Source organism: Neolamprologus brichardi, chromosome 23 (genome assembly GCF_056152115.1).
Source record: "Neolamprologus brichardi isolate AB-2024 chromosome 23, ASM5615211v1, whole genome shotgun sequence".
NCBI lineage: Eukaryota > Metazoa > Chordata > Actinopteri > Cichliformes > Cichlidae > Neolamprologus > Neolamprologus brichardi.
Window position 1 is genome coordinate 23773568 of NC_142125.1, and position 17470 is coordinate 23791037.

General features: G+C 39.5%; 1 protein-coding gene and 1 pseudogene across 1 annotated transcript; both read right to left on the reverse strand.

Moving 5' to 3' along the window:
- Window positions 1-2730: 2730 nt before the first annotated feature.
- LOC102790276 (growth/differentiation factor 8-like) lies at window positions 2731-7299 on the reverse strand. The gene is made up of 3 exons (XM_006792864.2): window positions 6893-7299; window positions 5721-6088; window positions 2731-5428 (listed from the first exon to the last, which is right to left on the reverse strand). The coding sequence occupies exons 1-3, from the start codon at window positions 7230-7232 to the stop codon at window positions 5048-5050; spliced, it is 1089 nt and encodes a 362-aa protein (XP_006792927.1). The 5' UTR covers window positions 7233-7299; the 3' UTR covers window positions 2731-5047.
- Window positions 7300-13178: 5879 nt separating this feature from the next.
- On the reverse strand, window positions 13179-15610 carry LOC148096157 (uncharacterized; annotated as a pseudogene).
- Between the last annotated feature and the right edge of the window lie 1860 nt (window positions 15611-17470).

Genomic DNA, 17470 nt, shown 5'->3' on the forward strand with positions numbered 1-17470 from the left:
TGCATATTTAGGTTTGTGACAACTTGTTTTAAAAAGATGATTCCATAATTTTATTCTTATGATTTTGGGAAAAAAAATATCTGTGATTAATAACAATATTCTACATTATTCAAGATACTCTATTTTATTATACTCTTTCAAGGTCGTCTTCCATTTTGGATATAATTTACAATAAAGGTGACAAATGAACCCACATTTACAGACCAAGTGTGGCAGAAAGAAAAGCTCAGCGTGTCTCTCTTCATCAGCAAGACTACGCAAAAACTAGCAGGTAGAGTTTTACACATTTCTGGTCCTCAAATGCAGCAACACAGCCTGATGGTTAGATCTCAAAGTGGGAAACTCAGAGCTGGAGGCACGCTTTTTGCAGGGGGAAAAAACATCTTTGTTAAGTGCACCTGCCACCTGCCTATGCAATTTTAACAAGAGACTAAATAAGTGTGATGAGTTTACTTCAGTTCACTGCACAGTCACCCACGTGGATATGTGTCACCCGTGGACGCTCTGCTCCAACAGCGGGACAAAGACGTTTGGGTCAGAAACCCCCGTGAAGCACAACAACAGTCAGGACATCTGCACGCGGCTTCAAATTGAGCTGAAACCTCCCTGCTAAGTCACGCTTTCTGTTCTCATGCTTTAATTTTGGCTGACGGCGCCAAACTTTCCTGATTATTTACACACTATTGGACCAGTCAGTGACTTTCTCCAGATTTGTCCTCCATGGAAGGAGGCTGAAAGTTATTCTGTTTATATAAACTGTTTAAATGCATGTTAAGGCTAAACATGGGCAAAGTAAAAAACAAAACACGAGGTCAGGGGATGTACAAGTCCTCGCTCTGAGCCAAAATCCAGGATTCAGACTGCTTGAAAGGCTCCTGAGTTTTTTCTACACTGGCTCTGTGTGATGTCATAGAGGGGGGAGATATCCCTAATATGGTCAGCTCAGGCACAATAAACTCAGGGCTAGGAGTCAAAACTGCTTGTTTCAGACAGAGGATGAGCCGAGGAGGGTTCGAGCTACTCTAAAAGAGTAATGAAAGGACATAGAGCTGGCAATAAGCACAACTGATTTTCCACCACTGTCATTCACATCATAAATTCCACCTCTTACTGTTCATCTGCAAAACTGAAAAAAGTATTACAACCAAACTTTCATCGAGCAGTTTTCAGATCAAAGCTCTAAAACAATGCTCACCGTCTGATTGGCAGCTAAAAACACAGAAATCTCCCCGAGGAGGTGGCGGAGACTAAAAATTAGTGCCATGACAACCCAGTTTTGCTTTAGATGTTTACAGTATTTTTTTTTTAAACTTACAGTATATATCTGACACAAGAACAGGAGAACAGAGTCGTCAGAAAGTCGCTAAACAGCATAAATGCATGTAAATGTTTCTTGTGTGCCAATTCTGAAAGTGATGGAGTCACAAAGACAAGGTGCTTCACAGCAGAGGAAACAGCTCAGTCGAATGAGAGGTCGTTCAGAAAACTGTATTTGATTTTTTCAAATGCTCCATATGACCAGTCATATTCAGAAGCATGACTGCGGTGTTTATGGTAATGTATAGGCAGCTTGTTAATTTTTGAATCAAAATGTTTGTAAGAGCATGTTATATAACAACCTGTGGTATTTTCTTGTTGACTAAAAGCATCCCAGTAAAGCATTTCACATGTCAGGTCCTTGATGAGATTGAGTTTGACAAACTGCAGGTGTAGTTTTCAGATTTTACATAATAAGGTATTTTGAGACTGCAGTCGTTACAAACTGTCACACAATAAAGCTGATTCATTTTTTATGGATCCTTTTGTGGATCTTCCTGAACTTAACACACCTTTAAATTTCTTATTTTTCCTGACCAACAGTGTTGGTTCACATCACTGCAACGATGTAGTGGTATACAGCACTGTGCAAAAGTGCAAAAATACTCATTTCTTTCTGTTTTACGTCCAATTAGACAGGGGGTTGACTATCCTGTCAATCATTCAAGCATAAAAAGGCACCTAACTTAAGGATGAACAGACAACAAAGAATTTATTTAAACTGTATCTTTTGGTAGTTTAGGAATCACCTTGTTGGTATAAAAATGCCATTTATTTCTGTCAACCTGTGTTATTGTTAGCATGTTTCATAGATTCAACTAAAGAAATTGGTAAAAAAAAAAAATAATAATTATGTGTTTTTCTGACAGGCTGCTTATAATAAACTACTGTTAGCAGAAAACTTAACATATCTCAGGATGGTGTGCAGCGTATCTCTAAAAAGTTGAGGAAACTGGACAAGGGGAGGACAAAAGCAGAAGTATCAAGCCTAGCAATGTATATTGATGTCCCTAAGTAAAAGGAACATAATCCAGCAAAGACCTGACACAGATCCCAAACAGATCCTAGATTTCCTAGATCCTAGTATAACAACGAAAGGCAGAAATATCCAAAGAAGAGCTTTGAATGTTGTTCAGGAAGCATGAAGAACTATTCCTGAAGACTACTTTCATATTCCTGAAGAAATTATATATTTCCCTTTTTCCTAGTACCATATAAGGAAATTAGGAGTATCACAAGCCTTTTGCACAGTACTGCACTTTAGTATGTGTCAGGACGCTGGAACTTCTCAAAGCTAATTCTGCTGATCACAAATAAATACTGAAGTCACAAAGCTCAACGAAGAGAACACGGCAAAGAAATTATGTACCAAAATGTGACAGTACTTTATGAGGCAGTGATTACATTCCACGTTTAGACTCAGAATAAAGAGACTATATTCATTTATGACAAATCTTCACTCCAAATTACCCCACGATAGCCTTTTCTCCTGCCTCCAGTTAACACGTGACAAAGTCTCTGCACACAATCCACCACGACAAAAATACAACAGCAAAATAAAATTCCAACACTGAATAACACCTGCAACAACGTCCTCAAAAAAAAAAGGGAAAAAAAGAGCAACTCTTTTCCTCTCAAATGAGCGCTGGAACAGGGAGAGGGACAAAATGCCAGATCAGAGTCATTCAGTTCATGTTTTTCAAAATAAAGGCGCACGTGGAAGATGCCCTGCAGGGTTTGCTTTGGTCAAGGCTCATATCAGGACACGATTTCATAAAATAGGACAGGAAGCAGCAGGGGTCCATCTACTGAGTCTGAAAGTCGTGTTTTGTGTGAAAGTTGAGTTAGGATGGCAGAAAATTCCAGACATTTGCACATATGATTATCTGATATTACTGTATTTAGACCCCCATAGTGAGTCCACCAAAGTACAAAGTGCTGATTAAGTTAAAAATGCATTTTTATATGCATACAGAACATTTAACAAACACTGGAGATATGAAAGTAACATTAACAATAATACAGATTTCTGAACGTGCACAATACTGTAACTGAAAAGCAACAGCTGGATAAGCCATGTTTTTCTTCAAAGGCGGCCTTTTTCTGATTTCCTGCTATATTTATCCCATTTCAATGGTGAATGTTCATATAAAACATGGCCAAGTTTGAATTAATGCAGTTAGTATGTAAGTAATCGAAGAGCCAAACTCTGTGGCTTCAGCCAGTTAAACTACTTACAAATCCAAGCTCTGCAAAGCACTCTGTAAATAACAATTAAACATGATGAAATTAGTTTTAACCTACAAAACTAATTTCAGCAAAGATGCCTTCATCAGGGAGTTACACAGGGGTCCTTCATCTGCTCAACCATCTTTTAAATAAAACTTTTATGGTCCAAAGTTTGACTTTGAGTTTGTGATTGCTGTTAAATTTCAGCTTCACATTTACCATGAAAATGAATCAGGATCTTTAATTTGGGACAGAGTCATTAAAAAATGACTAATTTTGATCATCTTCAAATTGCATAATAAACTAATGGCCCAACGTTTGGACATATAAAATGACTGCTGTGAAATTTCATCTTTATATGGCAATTACTTACTTTTAGATATTTACTTCTTTTTAAAAAAAAATATTTTAGGCTTTTATTGTTAATATTTTGAGATATTCATGTTCAAACATTGCCTCACAGTTTAATGTGCGAAAAGGCCTGAAAGTGGGTAAACACACCAATAAAAAAAAAGATAGATATATGAAAAAAGATATATGTGTGTAAGACTGCATCTTCTGTTATTTTCTGAAAAAGTGAATATATTAACAGTGATTATCTCAAAAGGCTTAAAGATTATACTAAAAACAATAGCTTATATTCAATAAGTCTTGTATAACAATATAGTCAATGACTATTTGTAAAGGTTGTGTAAAAACTGTTATGGTTTAAACTTCACTATGTGATTAGCACTCCTCATGGAGCAGTTTAAAAAAAGCTCTACAAAGCTAACAGCAGACACACACACACACAGTTAGAGAACATAGTGCAGCATTTAGCACCTAAAAATACAGACATTTTCCCAGAGGAGACCAAAAACTGTGCTAAAAGAGTTACTTGTAATACTATACTTTTACTAACCTTTACTCTTGTATTCAGTTTTATATATATATTAGATATATTTAGCATTTAATATATTTAGATTTTTGTCTAAATGCTCTTTTTGCACATTTGAAATTGTCTTTCTGTTGAAATACATTTTTAAAAAAAATTTGGTTGCATTGCTTCATTTTACATTCGGACATAAAATGAATGAGCTTCTTACTCTGTATCTACTGAATGTGTTAAATGCTTAAAATGCTTAAATGCTGTGTTAAATTGTTTTTACTGTTTGAATTTACAGGTTTATAGCACAGCAGTTACATATATAAAAAGTAAGCAATCATTATATGAATAAATTTGTGCGACTTTTGAGCATTTTTGGGTTCGCTGTTGGTTTGTTTTTGATGCGTGTTTGCATCCTGTTTGGTCAATTTTTGTTTGGATTAGAACACAAAGACCAAAACTGAATAACTGAAATGACTTATTTCATTGTTTTGGATGTTTTTTAGCATCTTCGGAACCTGTTTATTGGCTGCTTTTCTTAAACTACTAAATCAAACTGGAAAAAAAAAAGTGCAATATTTGAAATCTTTGCATCATTTCTGTTAGACGTTTCATCCTCACGGATGCCTGATATCCTCAAGAGCAGCCACAGTGGTCAACCACCATGGAGTGGATCTTTCCATAGATGATCTGCTCCTTGCGGTTGAAATAGAGCATGTTAATGGGCGACATCTTGGTGGGCGTGCAGCAGGGCCCAGCTGTACCCCGTGGGTTAGCCTTGTTCACCAGGTGTGCATGTGGGTACTGCTGCAGGTGCAGGAACTCACACTCCCCTGAGCAGTAGTTTGCTCTGTAGCGTTTGGGCGCGATAATCCAGTCCCACCCAAACTCCTCAAAGTCAACGGTGAGTGGGTATCTACAGCAGCGTGTCTCCACAGACTCTTCATCACAGTTGAGGCCCGAGTCACGACGGGATCTCTTGAGGTTGTCAAGGATCTTGACCTCGATGAAGGGTTGCTAGGAAGGAGTTGTAAATGGAAAATTAAACAGTAATGCATAAGACAGCCTGGAAGGTTTATAGTTTATAGTGCCTAAACGTAACCTTGTAGTTTATAGTGCCTAAACATGACCACATAGTTTTTGGTGCCTCACTTTATTAAGTAATAATTTTGTTTCATTGTAAAAATTATCATAGGTACTGAGCTCACTTGAAATTTAGCCAATAATTAACCAGTGCTTAAGTGTAATGCATAAAAATAGCTGCTACTGCAAACCAATACTTATAGAGTCATAGAGGAAATAGACTCACCAGTCCTTCCTCTCCAGGCTCTGCTGAAGTAACGGCCAGATCTTGTCCTTTGGAGTCGTAGGCGTTGATTTCTATGCCGTAGTTGGTTTCTGGTTGACGCAGCCAAGCCTGCAGCAGAGACTTGATGTCGATGCTCTGCCAGGAGCCAGCACCAGCGTCAGTGTCAACTTTCAGGGAGCGAACCCGGACGCGGGTGCTGTTTCCCTCCTTGCCAGGTTTGAGGCGGGAGACCTGCAGGAAGACGGTGGTAACCACGTCAGCAGGCCGCAGGTGAACCCACAGCTGAGCGGTCAGGATGTTTTTGGGCTGAATCTTTGGACTGAGACTGAACAGACAACAGGACAATTCGTCCTGGGCGATTGGATTGTCTGGAAGAAGTGAGTCATATAAAAAAAACAAACAAACAAAAAAAAACATTATGCTGTTGCATTAGAAACATTTTCACATAAACTTGGTTGTCATGCATGCAGACATTCACGAAATGATATTATTATAATTATTAAAAATATTTATTAAAACTGGAAATTCTGTTTTTGCTGTGCCACTAAAATATTTTTAGTGGCCCCCCATGTGGCCACCCCTATGAAAAAATTCTGGAGGTGCCCCTGATCATTTGAATGAAGTTATTCCAGTTAATGCTGTCAGTCAATTGTTTTGTCTCCTTTTTGGAAGACTAAATGAACAGATTTGGAGAAATTCTGTAGCTAGAATTTAATGATGATTTAAGATATGAGTGGTATTAGCATAACTCCTTAAATGTTTAATTTGTCCTTTAATAATGGTATTTTGCATCACCATAACTTCTAAATTCATCAACTAGTTAATCTAAGATTAAAATTCTCCAGATTAAAACGACAGAAATCTGGTGCTAACCACCCCGATTGAGCATGTGAAGGCTGGGAGGCTCCCTCAAACGCTCAACACCAGTAATACCAAATACAAATCCTCATTAAAGATAATTGTTGGTCACCTGCCATTAAGATATCATATAAACATTTACGGCCTTAAAGTCGTAGCTCAGGTCTGTTTGGTTGTTTGCGCCTCAGCAGTGTCCTATTTTACTGCGCCTTTACGCACAGGATTTACGCACAAAAAAGTGCAAAACAATTTATTTATTTATTCATGTATTTATTTATTTTAGGTATAAACCCCTCAGTGGTTTGTTTAGTTACGCGTTGTTGCCATTGTGATGATGGTCTCCGTGGTTGCGTGGTCCTCGTCCTCCACCCGCGGATCATACTGGTCCAGCAGCTGTGTCAGAGGGGGCGCTTTGGGGATCAGCTGGCGGATCATATCGCGACTGATGTTGGGCGCCTGCTCCAGCCGCAGGATGCTGAGGATTTGCGACTTGATGCTGTGGAGCCTCATCTGCTTGCTGTGCTCCCGGAAGTCGCAGGCCGAACACTGCTCTCCGCTCTCCCCCAGCAACCTGGAGGTCTGGTTAATCTCCATGGCAAAACCCGAAGAGGAAAAGAAGATAACGGAAACGCTCAGGCAGAGCGAGAGGAGCATGCTGGAGAGAAGAAGTGAGCGCAGTGACGCCGTCTGATGTGAGCCTGTCCCCCCAGGACTTTATGATTGGCTGCTTTTTTCTTTTTTTTTTAAGAAGTGACATTTAAAGAGGTAGGACAACTTTTCAGATGTGAAATAATCAAATACGTTTGACTGAAGTGTGTTTATAACAAGGTTTAAAAAGGCAAGGCGGGACAAATGAAGCAATGTCACACTACAGTGTGATACAGCCTAAACACAGAGATATAAACATCTCTAAACGTCTCAGTCATGCACACAGCTAAGTCAGCTAGCTGGATCTCTTAGAATAAGCCTTTTCTTTCTTTTGGTAACATCAACACAGAGGGAGTTTTAAAAAGTGAACTGACAGTTGCGCATTGCATTTTCCTCTCCAAGACCTATTGTTTGTATTTTGTTTTGTTTTGCCACCAGATGGCGCCGCTGACTCTGTGTCTACATTCTGAGCTGCACAAACTCCCACTCTACAGGACTCTGAAGGCACCATCACCTGCTCATGTTTTCATTTTACTCGAAGTTGTTGCTTCCTGTTTGCTGAGGCTTAAAAATCACTCTCAGCTGTAAGTGTTAACTGGAAAGCTAAATACAGTTTAGTTTGCGCTTGTTGTTTATTAGATGACACATACAGAATGATATAACACTATGTTGTTGTTTTTATTTTAAAGAGAATCTATCCTGCTCATTTCTAGCTACACGATTCTATTCTTGGACTCTCCTAGGGTAGCTTTGCATGAATCACAGTTCAAAATAATCCTTCTTTTTCTTGCATTGGGCCCCAGTGTTGCCCCTCAGTTCAACCACTTTCTTCTGATTGACTGCCCCTCACAAACAGAAGGTTTCACACATAGCCAGAGCACTCACATCCTAATCCTGTTTTGTCAGGTAACTCCTGCATCTGCATCGCAGCCAAATGTCTTGTAACGTCAGTGCCATTGATGCACTGGCAGTGGCAGCATCAGTCACACAGAAAATAACAGTCCCTTTTTAAAAGGTGTTAAAAGCTCATGATTTAGGATGAAACACACCAATCCACCAAAGTAACGAGCTGGCAGTGACAGATCCAGATCTAAATGCTCAGTTTCATACTGTTTTTTTCTACTCTCGGCCCTGTATGATGTCATAGTTATTCCTAATATGGTCATCTCAGGCACAGAAGCTCCATCTGCAGCTCACACACTCTGCTAAGAAAGTTGGTTTAAAGGGTGAGGAGCTGAAACAGCTTGTTTCAGACAGAGGATGGCCCAAGGAGCTAAACCAAGGCCCAGTGTAAGATAAAGAAGGATTATTCTGAATTCATTCACCAGCTGATTCATGCAAAGCTACCATGAGTCCAAGAATAAAAGCATGGCACTGGTAACGAGCAGAATAGGTGCACTTTAAGGGCTTTCAGGGGGTAAACAGTTTGTTTTGGGTGGTGTCCAGCGATTCGCTCCTCCCACAAACCAGCAGCAGGTGGAAACTGGTTCAGCAGCCTGGTTATCAGCAGCTCTGGAGGTTGGAGAGGAACTGCAGCACAGGACAGAGGGTAACTTGAAAAAAATAATTAAATTTTCACATTTTGTAATATCACTGTGTGTTGTAGAAGGCTCTTATTTTGATTTGCCACCCACGTGTGTATTTTTAATGCCTTCAAATGCCTTATTTAGTCCAAAGTCTGACAGAAACTTTATATGTGACTGTGTATGAAATTTCTCACCTTTTAAAAAGGCTTGTTTTCTCCAGTGTTTCGTAGAGCCCGGTGTCTCTGGTGTTGCTGTTGTCGGATAAAGAGAGGTTGTAAGGTGATGATATCTTTCTCCAGAAAGGATAAACAGCTCTTGTTGGGTCAAACACCTCCTGGAAGTGTTTAAAACCAACATGTCTTTGTTCTGCTGACTGTGTCTGCAGACATGAAGGTCACCAGTAGAAACTCGTGCTGCTGAAGATTCAACAGCTCCGTCAACGTCTCTGTGAAATGGGATGTAACAGGTCAAGATGCTGGTTTGGAGGCCGTTCTGACAAACCGGATGAGGGCATCACCGATGAGGCTGAGGGGTTTCTGAAGCATGCAAGCGACTCTGAAGCTGTTGCAGGCTCAGCTGACGGCAGCTTCCGGGATCCCCCTCCAGCCAGCAGAGCTCTGTTGGACTTTGCTCAGAGGATGTCGGAGGACATTGTCGCTCAGGCTCTGCATCTCTGCTGGGAGGCGGCGATCCGATACCACGAGCTGCCTTTCATTGACAGCAATGCCGATTATGTTAATGAACCAAAACATTTCTTTACTTGAAATCTGCCTGAACATCCACCCAGGCTGCATGAAACAGGTGAAGTTCAGATCTTAGTTTCTGTCCACAGCAAAAATCTGAGGTGTGGATTATTTTAAGACATTACAACATGTGTCCACAAAACTTTGTGCTGCAAAACAAAAAGACCACTTCTGAAACCTTTAAAGTTATAGTTTAAAGAGTGTACAGGAGAATTAGATTATGACCACTAAAATCCAGCTCCAGGTACATTTTACTTCATGCATTCTCATTAGAGCCATCCTGGGTTAAAAAGAGAAAATATGCACGAACAAGGCAGAGCGTCATTCAATCTTTCATCATAAAAGGCAAAAGAAAAGAAATAAATGCATCTATCAACACATTACCCGTGTCTGAATGTAGATGCACTTTCTTTACTACATTTATGGTGCTCAAGGTGGTGATAAAAGGTAAACAGACTTAAAAATATATATATATATAAAGTGAATGTGACATAATTAATGTTGTTTCTCAGTACAATAAAGACATATTATTCATTGCTCAACTCATCTTGAGTACCGGATCTGGAAATGTTTTTATGTTGTTTATTTGGTCATAAACTTTTTTTTCTTTTAAATTTTGTTGAATTCAATTTGTGGGATAACAGCAGAACTATTTTTTCTTTCTTTCATTTTTAATTACTTATTTCAACATCAGGTGAACTAAGTCTTTGTACTTTGACACTAAACTCACCTCGAGACATCTTTATCCTGGCTCCTGTCATATCTCTTACATGTGTTTTGACAACAAACAGCTGCTTCGATGTCAAGACTCAGAAACACGGTGGCACAGAGGAAACCAGGAACCAAAAACAAGTCATGTGAAATCAGAGGATTCAACAGGAAATAAATACAGGATTTTAACATTGAGCTAACAATAGGCATGATTTCAGGCTCTGCGGTGCACGAATACACTGAAAACTTAAATTTACTTCACTTAAGTAATTTATAAAACTACCTGTTATAAAAACAGGAAACACAATTGTTTTTGTTTTGTTTTTTTTTAAAAATCTCTCAAATTATATTGTTTAAAACTAAAATTTGTTAAACCAAATTCACATTTTACTACTATTATATTTTTCTGTTCGGGAATGCATTTAAATAACTGTAATTTGACATCTTAATAATTAATAATTAAAAAGAAAAACTTTTTTGTAAAACACTTATTCACAGATAACAACACCAATAATAGTGTTAAAAATATCATTTCCATTAAAGAGCCTCCAAGAACATTAAAATATTATTTATTTTTAATTTAGTAAACCTACATTGAGAGGCAAATATCATAATATTGCAGAAACAGCACATAACCATCAGAATATAATAAGAGTGAAGTAGAACAGCACATTTTATTCATTCATTATAAATGACTTTATAATTTACTGCTCTAATGTATAATAAAACACTTTGTTTGGTTTTCTAAAATGTCAAATGAAAATCTTCAAATATTTGTTAAAAGCTTTAAAGTAGGTGCAGCACAGTGCTGTAATGTGTGCTAATGTTTGCCTTCAGTATATAATTGAATAGCACCAGAAGGAACATGACACAGAAACTTAGTAAAAGTACATCAAAATCCTCAGTACAAGAACTCTACTAAGATTTGTAAACAAAAGCATAAATCACTGAATACACATTTTTATTCTTGAATAATTTCATGCTAGCAAGAAAAAAAAAACACTGAAAAAGTTGTGACAGGAGCGTATTTACCGCCGTGTTATCAAACAGCTTGCTACTGTCAAATATGTCTGTATTTAGAGAAACCCTTTTATTGATTCTCCTGAATCTCATATTCAGTGCTGTGCACAAGTCCTGAGCAACCCTCCAGTTCTTTATATTTTGCTTTAGAACTTTAGAAATGAGCAATAGTTGAGCAGACTGGATTTGAATTATCTGGACCCTGTAAATAAAGGTTGAGGTCACAGTGTGCTGGGACAGCTCCAGAGGCCGGGCTGGTATTAATGATGACTTCGAGGCCAGGATCAGGAGTATGTTGTTAGCTGTAATGTACAAAAGAGCTATCAGAGCTACATGTGCAGTCTGTATCTGCATGTTAGCGTGCACACTGTCAGTAAAGCATCAAAGTTTTAAAAGTTGGTTTCTGCTCATTTGAGAAATCCGCCTCTTTCTTGTTTTCTTTCATGAGAACTGAAATTGTTGACCTTTGACCTACAAATATGTGCATTCACCAGCAGTCAATGAGCTCGACCTTCTCAGAGTTTCTGTGGACGTGAAAGTCCAGTGAGAGCTGAGCGCACGTTGACTTCATGTTTCACATCAGCAGCCTGGACTGTGAACATACACAGAGACACACGCGTCTGCACTTAGAGTGTGGATTCAAAGGAGGATGTTTTAAATATTTCAGTATTTAATATGTTTAGTTTAATGTTTGAGTTGTACAAATAAGAGTACAAATAGTTACACTCTCATTTCCACACGTGATTATCCCTGTTTACTTTGTCACGCTCTGCCACCTCACCTGCGTCAGTTTGGTGGGCGGAGCCAAACCAAATCCACACGGCACCCTTAACTGACCCTGCAGCTCCACCCAGAGGTGGAGTGACAGACCTGATCGTTTGTGCTTGAGAGACCTCATCCAGGGAAATGAGCACGTTCATGAAAAGATGCTTTTTTAAAATTTTTGAGTTTGTTTCACAGGCTTTTCTTTGTTGTTCTTTACTTACCCCAGAGTATCAACTGGATCTTGTCATTTTCTTCCATGTTTCTTTTAAAGCTTTTTAGTTTTTTATTTTATTTAAATTGTATTTTGTTTTAGATTTAGGTCACTAGAGCTCATTGATTGACTATTGTACATTTTATTCAATAAAAAAAAATCCAGCAACTTTTTAAAAATTGTAGTAGTTATTCGTTATTCTATTTATGACTTGTTTTATATTTTATTGTAGTCTATACAGCATCATTTTTATTCTATTTTTTACTTAATGTAAATGTATTAATTTATTATACTAAATTATTTTATTTCTAACTTCATTTTAATATATTATCATCATCATCATCGTATTGATTTTTTAAAAGATTTTCTCCCAGTGTAACTTAATATTTTGCTTGTTTGTTTAATTTCATTTTTATATTTTTTCTTTTAGTTTTTGTTTTATAATATTGCATTTTATTAAGCTATTAAGGTAATCTATGTTTTTAAACATTTTTTTTTGACTGATTTACTGTATATCAAGTAATAATTATGTGTTTAAAACTGTTTAGTGGGCTACATACTGAACTCATAGCATATTAAAAGAGTATTGGTCCTATCCCGCTAGTATCGATCTGATTACAATAACAGCGTTGGTATCGATAGTGTTCCCATGAGGGGATGTTCTGTTAAGTGAAGCCAGGTAAAGGAACAGTTTTTCTGCAGGTGATGGTGCTCTACATGTTGATCACTTATCTGGAACAATTGCCTTTTTTCCCACTAGCTCTTTTCCACTCGAGTCGACTCAACTCAGTTTTGTTTTCCATTTATTCAATTCAATTTTATTTATATAGCACTAAATCCGAACAGCAGTTGTCTCAAGGTGCTTTTAAATTATATTGTAAAGACCCTACAATTATAGCGAATAATCACCAACAATTAGATTTAGCTCTATGATCAAGCACTTGGTGACAGTGGGAATGAAGACAGGACAAAAGTATCAGAGATGCGATGCCGCAGGCGGCGATGCTGCAGGTGACGGTGTAGAAGTCGCAGGGGATGATTCAGCAGGTGACGGCTGAACAGACTTCCCCGGACCATCAGCAGACGTGAGGATGTGCTTGCTGGGCCCTCCAGGACCCCCAACAGACGAGGCATGAGGCTGGACGGGCTCCTCGGGCCCCCCAACAGACGAGGCATGAGGCTGGACGGGCTCCTCGGGCCCTCCAGTGGAGACAGACACTGAAGCAGCAGGTACGGAGACCTCTGGCAGTGCGGATACTGGCTGGGACTGAGCAGCACAGTGGCTAGACTCAGGCAGCAACAGTGGGATGCAGTCCTCGGAGAGCTGAAAGTGTTCCCCAACACACTCAGCAAAGGATGGAGGCGGATGGGTGAACTCACTTGAACTCTCAGGGGGGGCTGAGAGCCGAGACTGTTTAGGTGAGTTCTCCGGTGGAGATGCTGGCGCTGGCGTCTTGACCTCTAGAGGTCCAGAGTTGGCTTTGACTGACACCCAGCCTCTCGGGAGGCCCTAGAGGGAGTAACTGTCTCTGAGGTGGCCAGCTTAAGAGAACCAGCAGATGTAATGATGAAGTGTGTTCCCTGCTCGTAATGAGACGGTGAGGATGGTGACTGAATGAACGAGTGGGTAGGCTGCTGAACTGGTGGCAACTGAGCTACAGGTAGCGAAGGTGTAACAGGTGGAGTGGCTGGAGCGGCTGACTGAAAGCTTTACAGACCTGATGTTTGACTGGGGTGAAAGTGAGGATGGGACAATATGGCCAGAAAAACCTGTGTCAGTAAGGTTTGCTTTCCCTGAAAGAACTGATGGAGACGAAAAAGCTTCCCTGACACTTAAATTCCCTACGTTCTTAGTGCTAGACTCAGTTACTCCAGGCTTGGAAACAACAGCGTGAATACAGTCATTAACACAGAATGTAGGCTCAGAAAAGGCAGGAATGGAGGATGAGCAGCGGAGAATGACGACCGACAGAAGGAGCACGGTGGATACACAGACGGACCAGCAACTACAATAACAGAGGACACGACATAAATACACACAGAGAAACACAGGGAGATTACACACAGGTGGTGGACACAGCTGGGAGTAATTAACGGGATGAGACAAGAGGTAAAACTGAACACATTCACAAGAGACGCAAACCTTCACAATAAAACAGGAAACAAGACCTCACTACACAAAGACGCCGACTTGACACTGAGAGACAGACTGAATATAACACATGGAACCTAAATGCTAAACATGAGACACAAATCCTGAAACACAAATAAACAGAAACATGGAACTAACAATAATAATCATCGTAGCCTCAGAGAACAAAACAATCATTCAAAAATAAACCAAAACATAAGAACACAAGACGCTGGGTCGAAACTGACCCAGAACCGTGAAGGGAAAAATTACAATAGTTTACCACCTCAGTGTGGGCTGGGTTATAGCAAAGCAACATGACCCAAAAGTCCCATGATGTCATTTGCGTGCGACGTAAACGCAACACAACAAAAGAGGACACTGAGGTGATGGCATACCTTCTCCTAAATCAATGGTTAATGGCCAAAATATTGGTTTGTGTCTTGGCTCATTGGCTGGTTTCAAAAATGGGAGTTGCTCTCATGACTCTTCCAGTGATGTCACTTCCTGGCCAATCAGTGTATTGCAGTCTGTTGACATCATGTTTTTGGCTTGACTAGGCTCGCTTGGAACTGCTAAAAAAGTATTTAAGTACTAAAGAAGTACCCAGTACGAGGTGCTAACACCTAATGGAAAACCCTAAAAACTGAGTTGAGCTGAACTAAGCCAACCTGGCTACAACCTACCATACAGATGAAGAAGCGGACCATCACCTCCAGAGAGCAGCAGTCTGATGTTCAGTGTTCACTGCATCTGCTGATTTTCAGACCTCAAAGCTGTTTGTGAGTTCCCCTTTGACAGATCAGATCAGAAACAGAACATGAGTAGCAGTTTGAGAAATTATGAAATCAGGATTTTTTTTAAGGAGAAGGTTACTGAAGAAGAGGAAGTAAGATGTGGAAATTAACAGACATGTCACTATTAGACCAGCAATGTTAAACTCATTTTACATTGTTGGCCATATACAGCCTACTTTAATCTTAAGTGTGCCAGATCTCTGAAACACCCTTTTCTATCAATATAAATTATAAATTTTTATCAATATAAATTACACATTTATTTCCCCAGATATCTTATTATAAGAAAACAAAGGGCTATTTCAACATTAGGTTTCATTTTTTTCCCAAAGAAATGCTTCTGTAGTAAATGCATAAAAACTCTCAACTCTTAAAAAAACAGGAACTCCCAGCTTTACCCGCAACCTCAAAAGATCCCTGGAGCTGTGTGAAGTTCCCTCCTGCTTCAAACACTCCACCATCATCCAAGAAACCCACCATTATAGGACTGAATAATTATAGACCTGTCGCCATACTTGCCAACCTTGAGACCTCAGAATTAGGGAGACATTTAATAAGGGGGGGGGTATACACATATACAAAAAAACTTCAATTTTACAGTGTTTATTTATTTAAAATTATGTATTTAAAATAAGTTAAATGTCACCATTATTACAATCCCCGAGCCGGGGCTGTCCAAATTCAGAGGCTGCATCCACCTGAGGACCCGGCCTTCGAAAGCTCCGAAAGCCGGGTAGGCCGGAAGTGAGCGACTGTGACGGTCTACCCTTCAGAATTATGTCACGAGCTCTCTGACATCTGCTCGTTGCTATCTAAATATAACCAGACGCTGGTGTAAATTCTCGACCATCTCACACTTCTGTTTAATCAGTTTTCTGTTTGACGTTTATTCAGCTGTGTGAAAACCCCCAGAGGAACCATCCCAAGGGATTAATAAAGTTTTATTTAATCTAATCTTATCTAATAACTTTAATCTCAGCCAAACCGATTTACTCAAATAACAAATAAAACACTGAAATAAATAAAAAACAATAACATTTTTAGGTTATCTAAGTGACTCATATATCATGTTTAACCTGAGTGGCGAAAGACCGCGGGGGTTTGAAAACGATGTGCTGGGAGTTCGCTGTTCTTGCCGGCTTAGATATTTGAAGTTTACGCACCTACATTCTCGCCTGAAAATATGCTAAAAGTTTAGTTTCAACCCAGAAAGAGTAATAAGAGTAATATTAAACCTAAGTAGCTGCCGCCATTGTTGGAAACTGGAAATGGCTGGAATGAATTCTGGGATATGGTTTTTCATTTTTGTTGTCCGGGTGGAAAATCAGGAGAAATTTGGGAGAATGGTGGCTCCGGGAGATTTTCGGGAGGGGTACTGAAATTCAGAATTCATGTCATGTATGCCTGTCGCCTTGACGTCTGTGGTCATGAAATCCCTTGAACACCTGGTGTTAGCCCATGTGAAGGACATTACAGGCCACCAGTTGGACCCTTTGCAGTTTGTCTACCGGTCAAACTGGTTGGTGGATGATGCACTGCTTTCAGCAACTTCATGATAGCCTCTAGAACAGGGTGGGGAGCTCCAGGCCTCAAGGTCTGGTGGGCCAGCCTGCAGGTTTTAGATATCACCCTGGGTCAACACATCTGAATCAAATGATTAGTTCATTACCGGGCCTCCAGAGAACTTCAAGACATATTGAGGAGGTAATTTAGCCATTTAAATCAGCTGTGTTGGACCAAGGACATGTCTAAGGACCTGGCCCTTGAGGTCTGGAGTTCCACACCCCTATTTTAGAAGGTTCCTAGCAGGATAATGAGAAACAGGTGATTGATTTATCGAAATCTGTCATTTCTTCAGGAATAGTTCTCCAGGCTTCTTGAAGGACATGCAAAGCTCTTCTTTGGATGTTTCTGCCTTCTGTTCTGTTCTCTGTCAACATGATCCCACACTGCTTCAATAATGTTGAGGTCCGGGCTCTGGGGAGGCCAATCCATGACTGATAGTGTTCCACTCTGTGTTTTTTGTCTATCCAGGTATGTTTCTACTGCATTGGCAGTGTGTTTTGGATCATTGTCATGAAGAAAAATGAAACTGTTTCCAATCAGATGCTTTCCAGATGGTATTGCATGCTGGATCAAAATGTGATGGTACTTTTCTATGTTGATAATTCATCAGTTTTGACAAAGATCTTCAACATCGTTGACTGAAATGCAGCCCAAACAATGTCGGAGCCTCCACCATGTTATACAGATGACTGTAAACACTCACTGTACCTCTTTTCTGCCTACCGGTCTGCATACTAATGATGATTAGAACCATAAACATTCAGATCTGTATTC

Coding starts and splice junctions, on each gene's coding strand:
- LOC102790276 (XM_006792864.2), bottom strand. CDS start 7,232: ATGCTCCTCTCGCTCTGCCTGAGCGTTTCCGTTATCTTCTTTTCCTCT. Junction 6,089..6,892: donor CATCACAATGGCAACAACGC/GTAACTAAACAA, acceptor CACTTCTTCCAG/ACAATCCAATCGCCCAGGAC. Junction 5,429..5,720: donor AGCCTGGAGAGGAAGGACTG/GTGAGTCTATTT, acceptor ACTCCTTCCTAG/CAACCCTTCATCGAGGTCAA.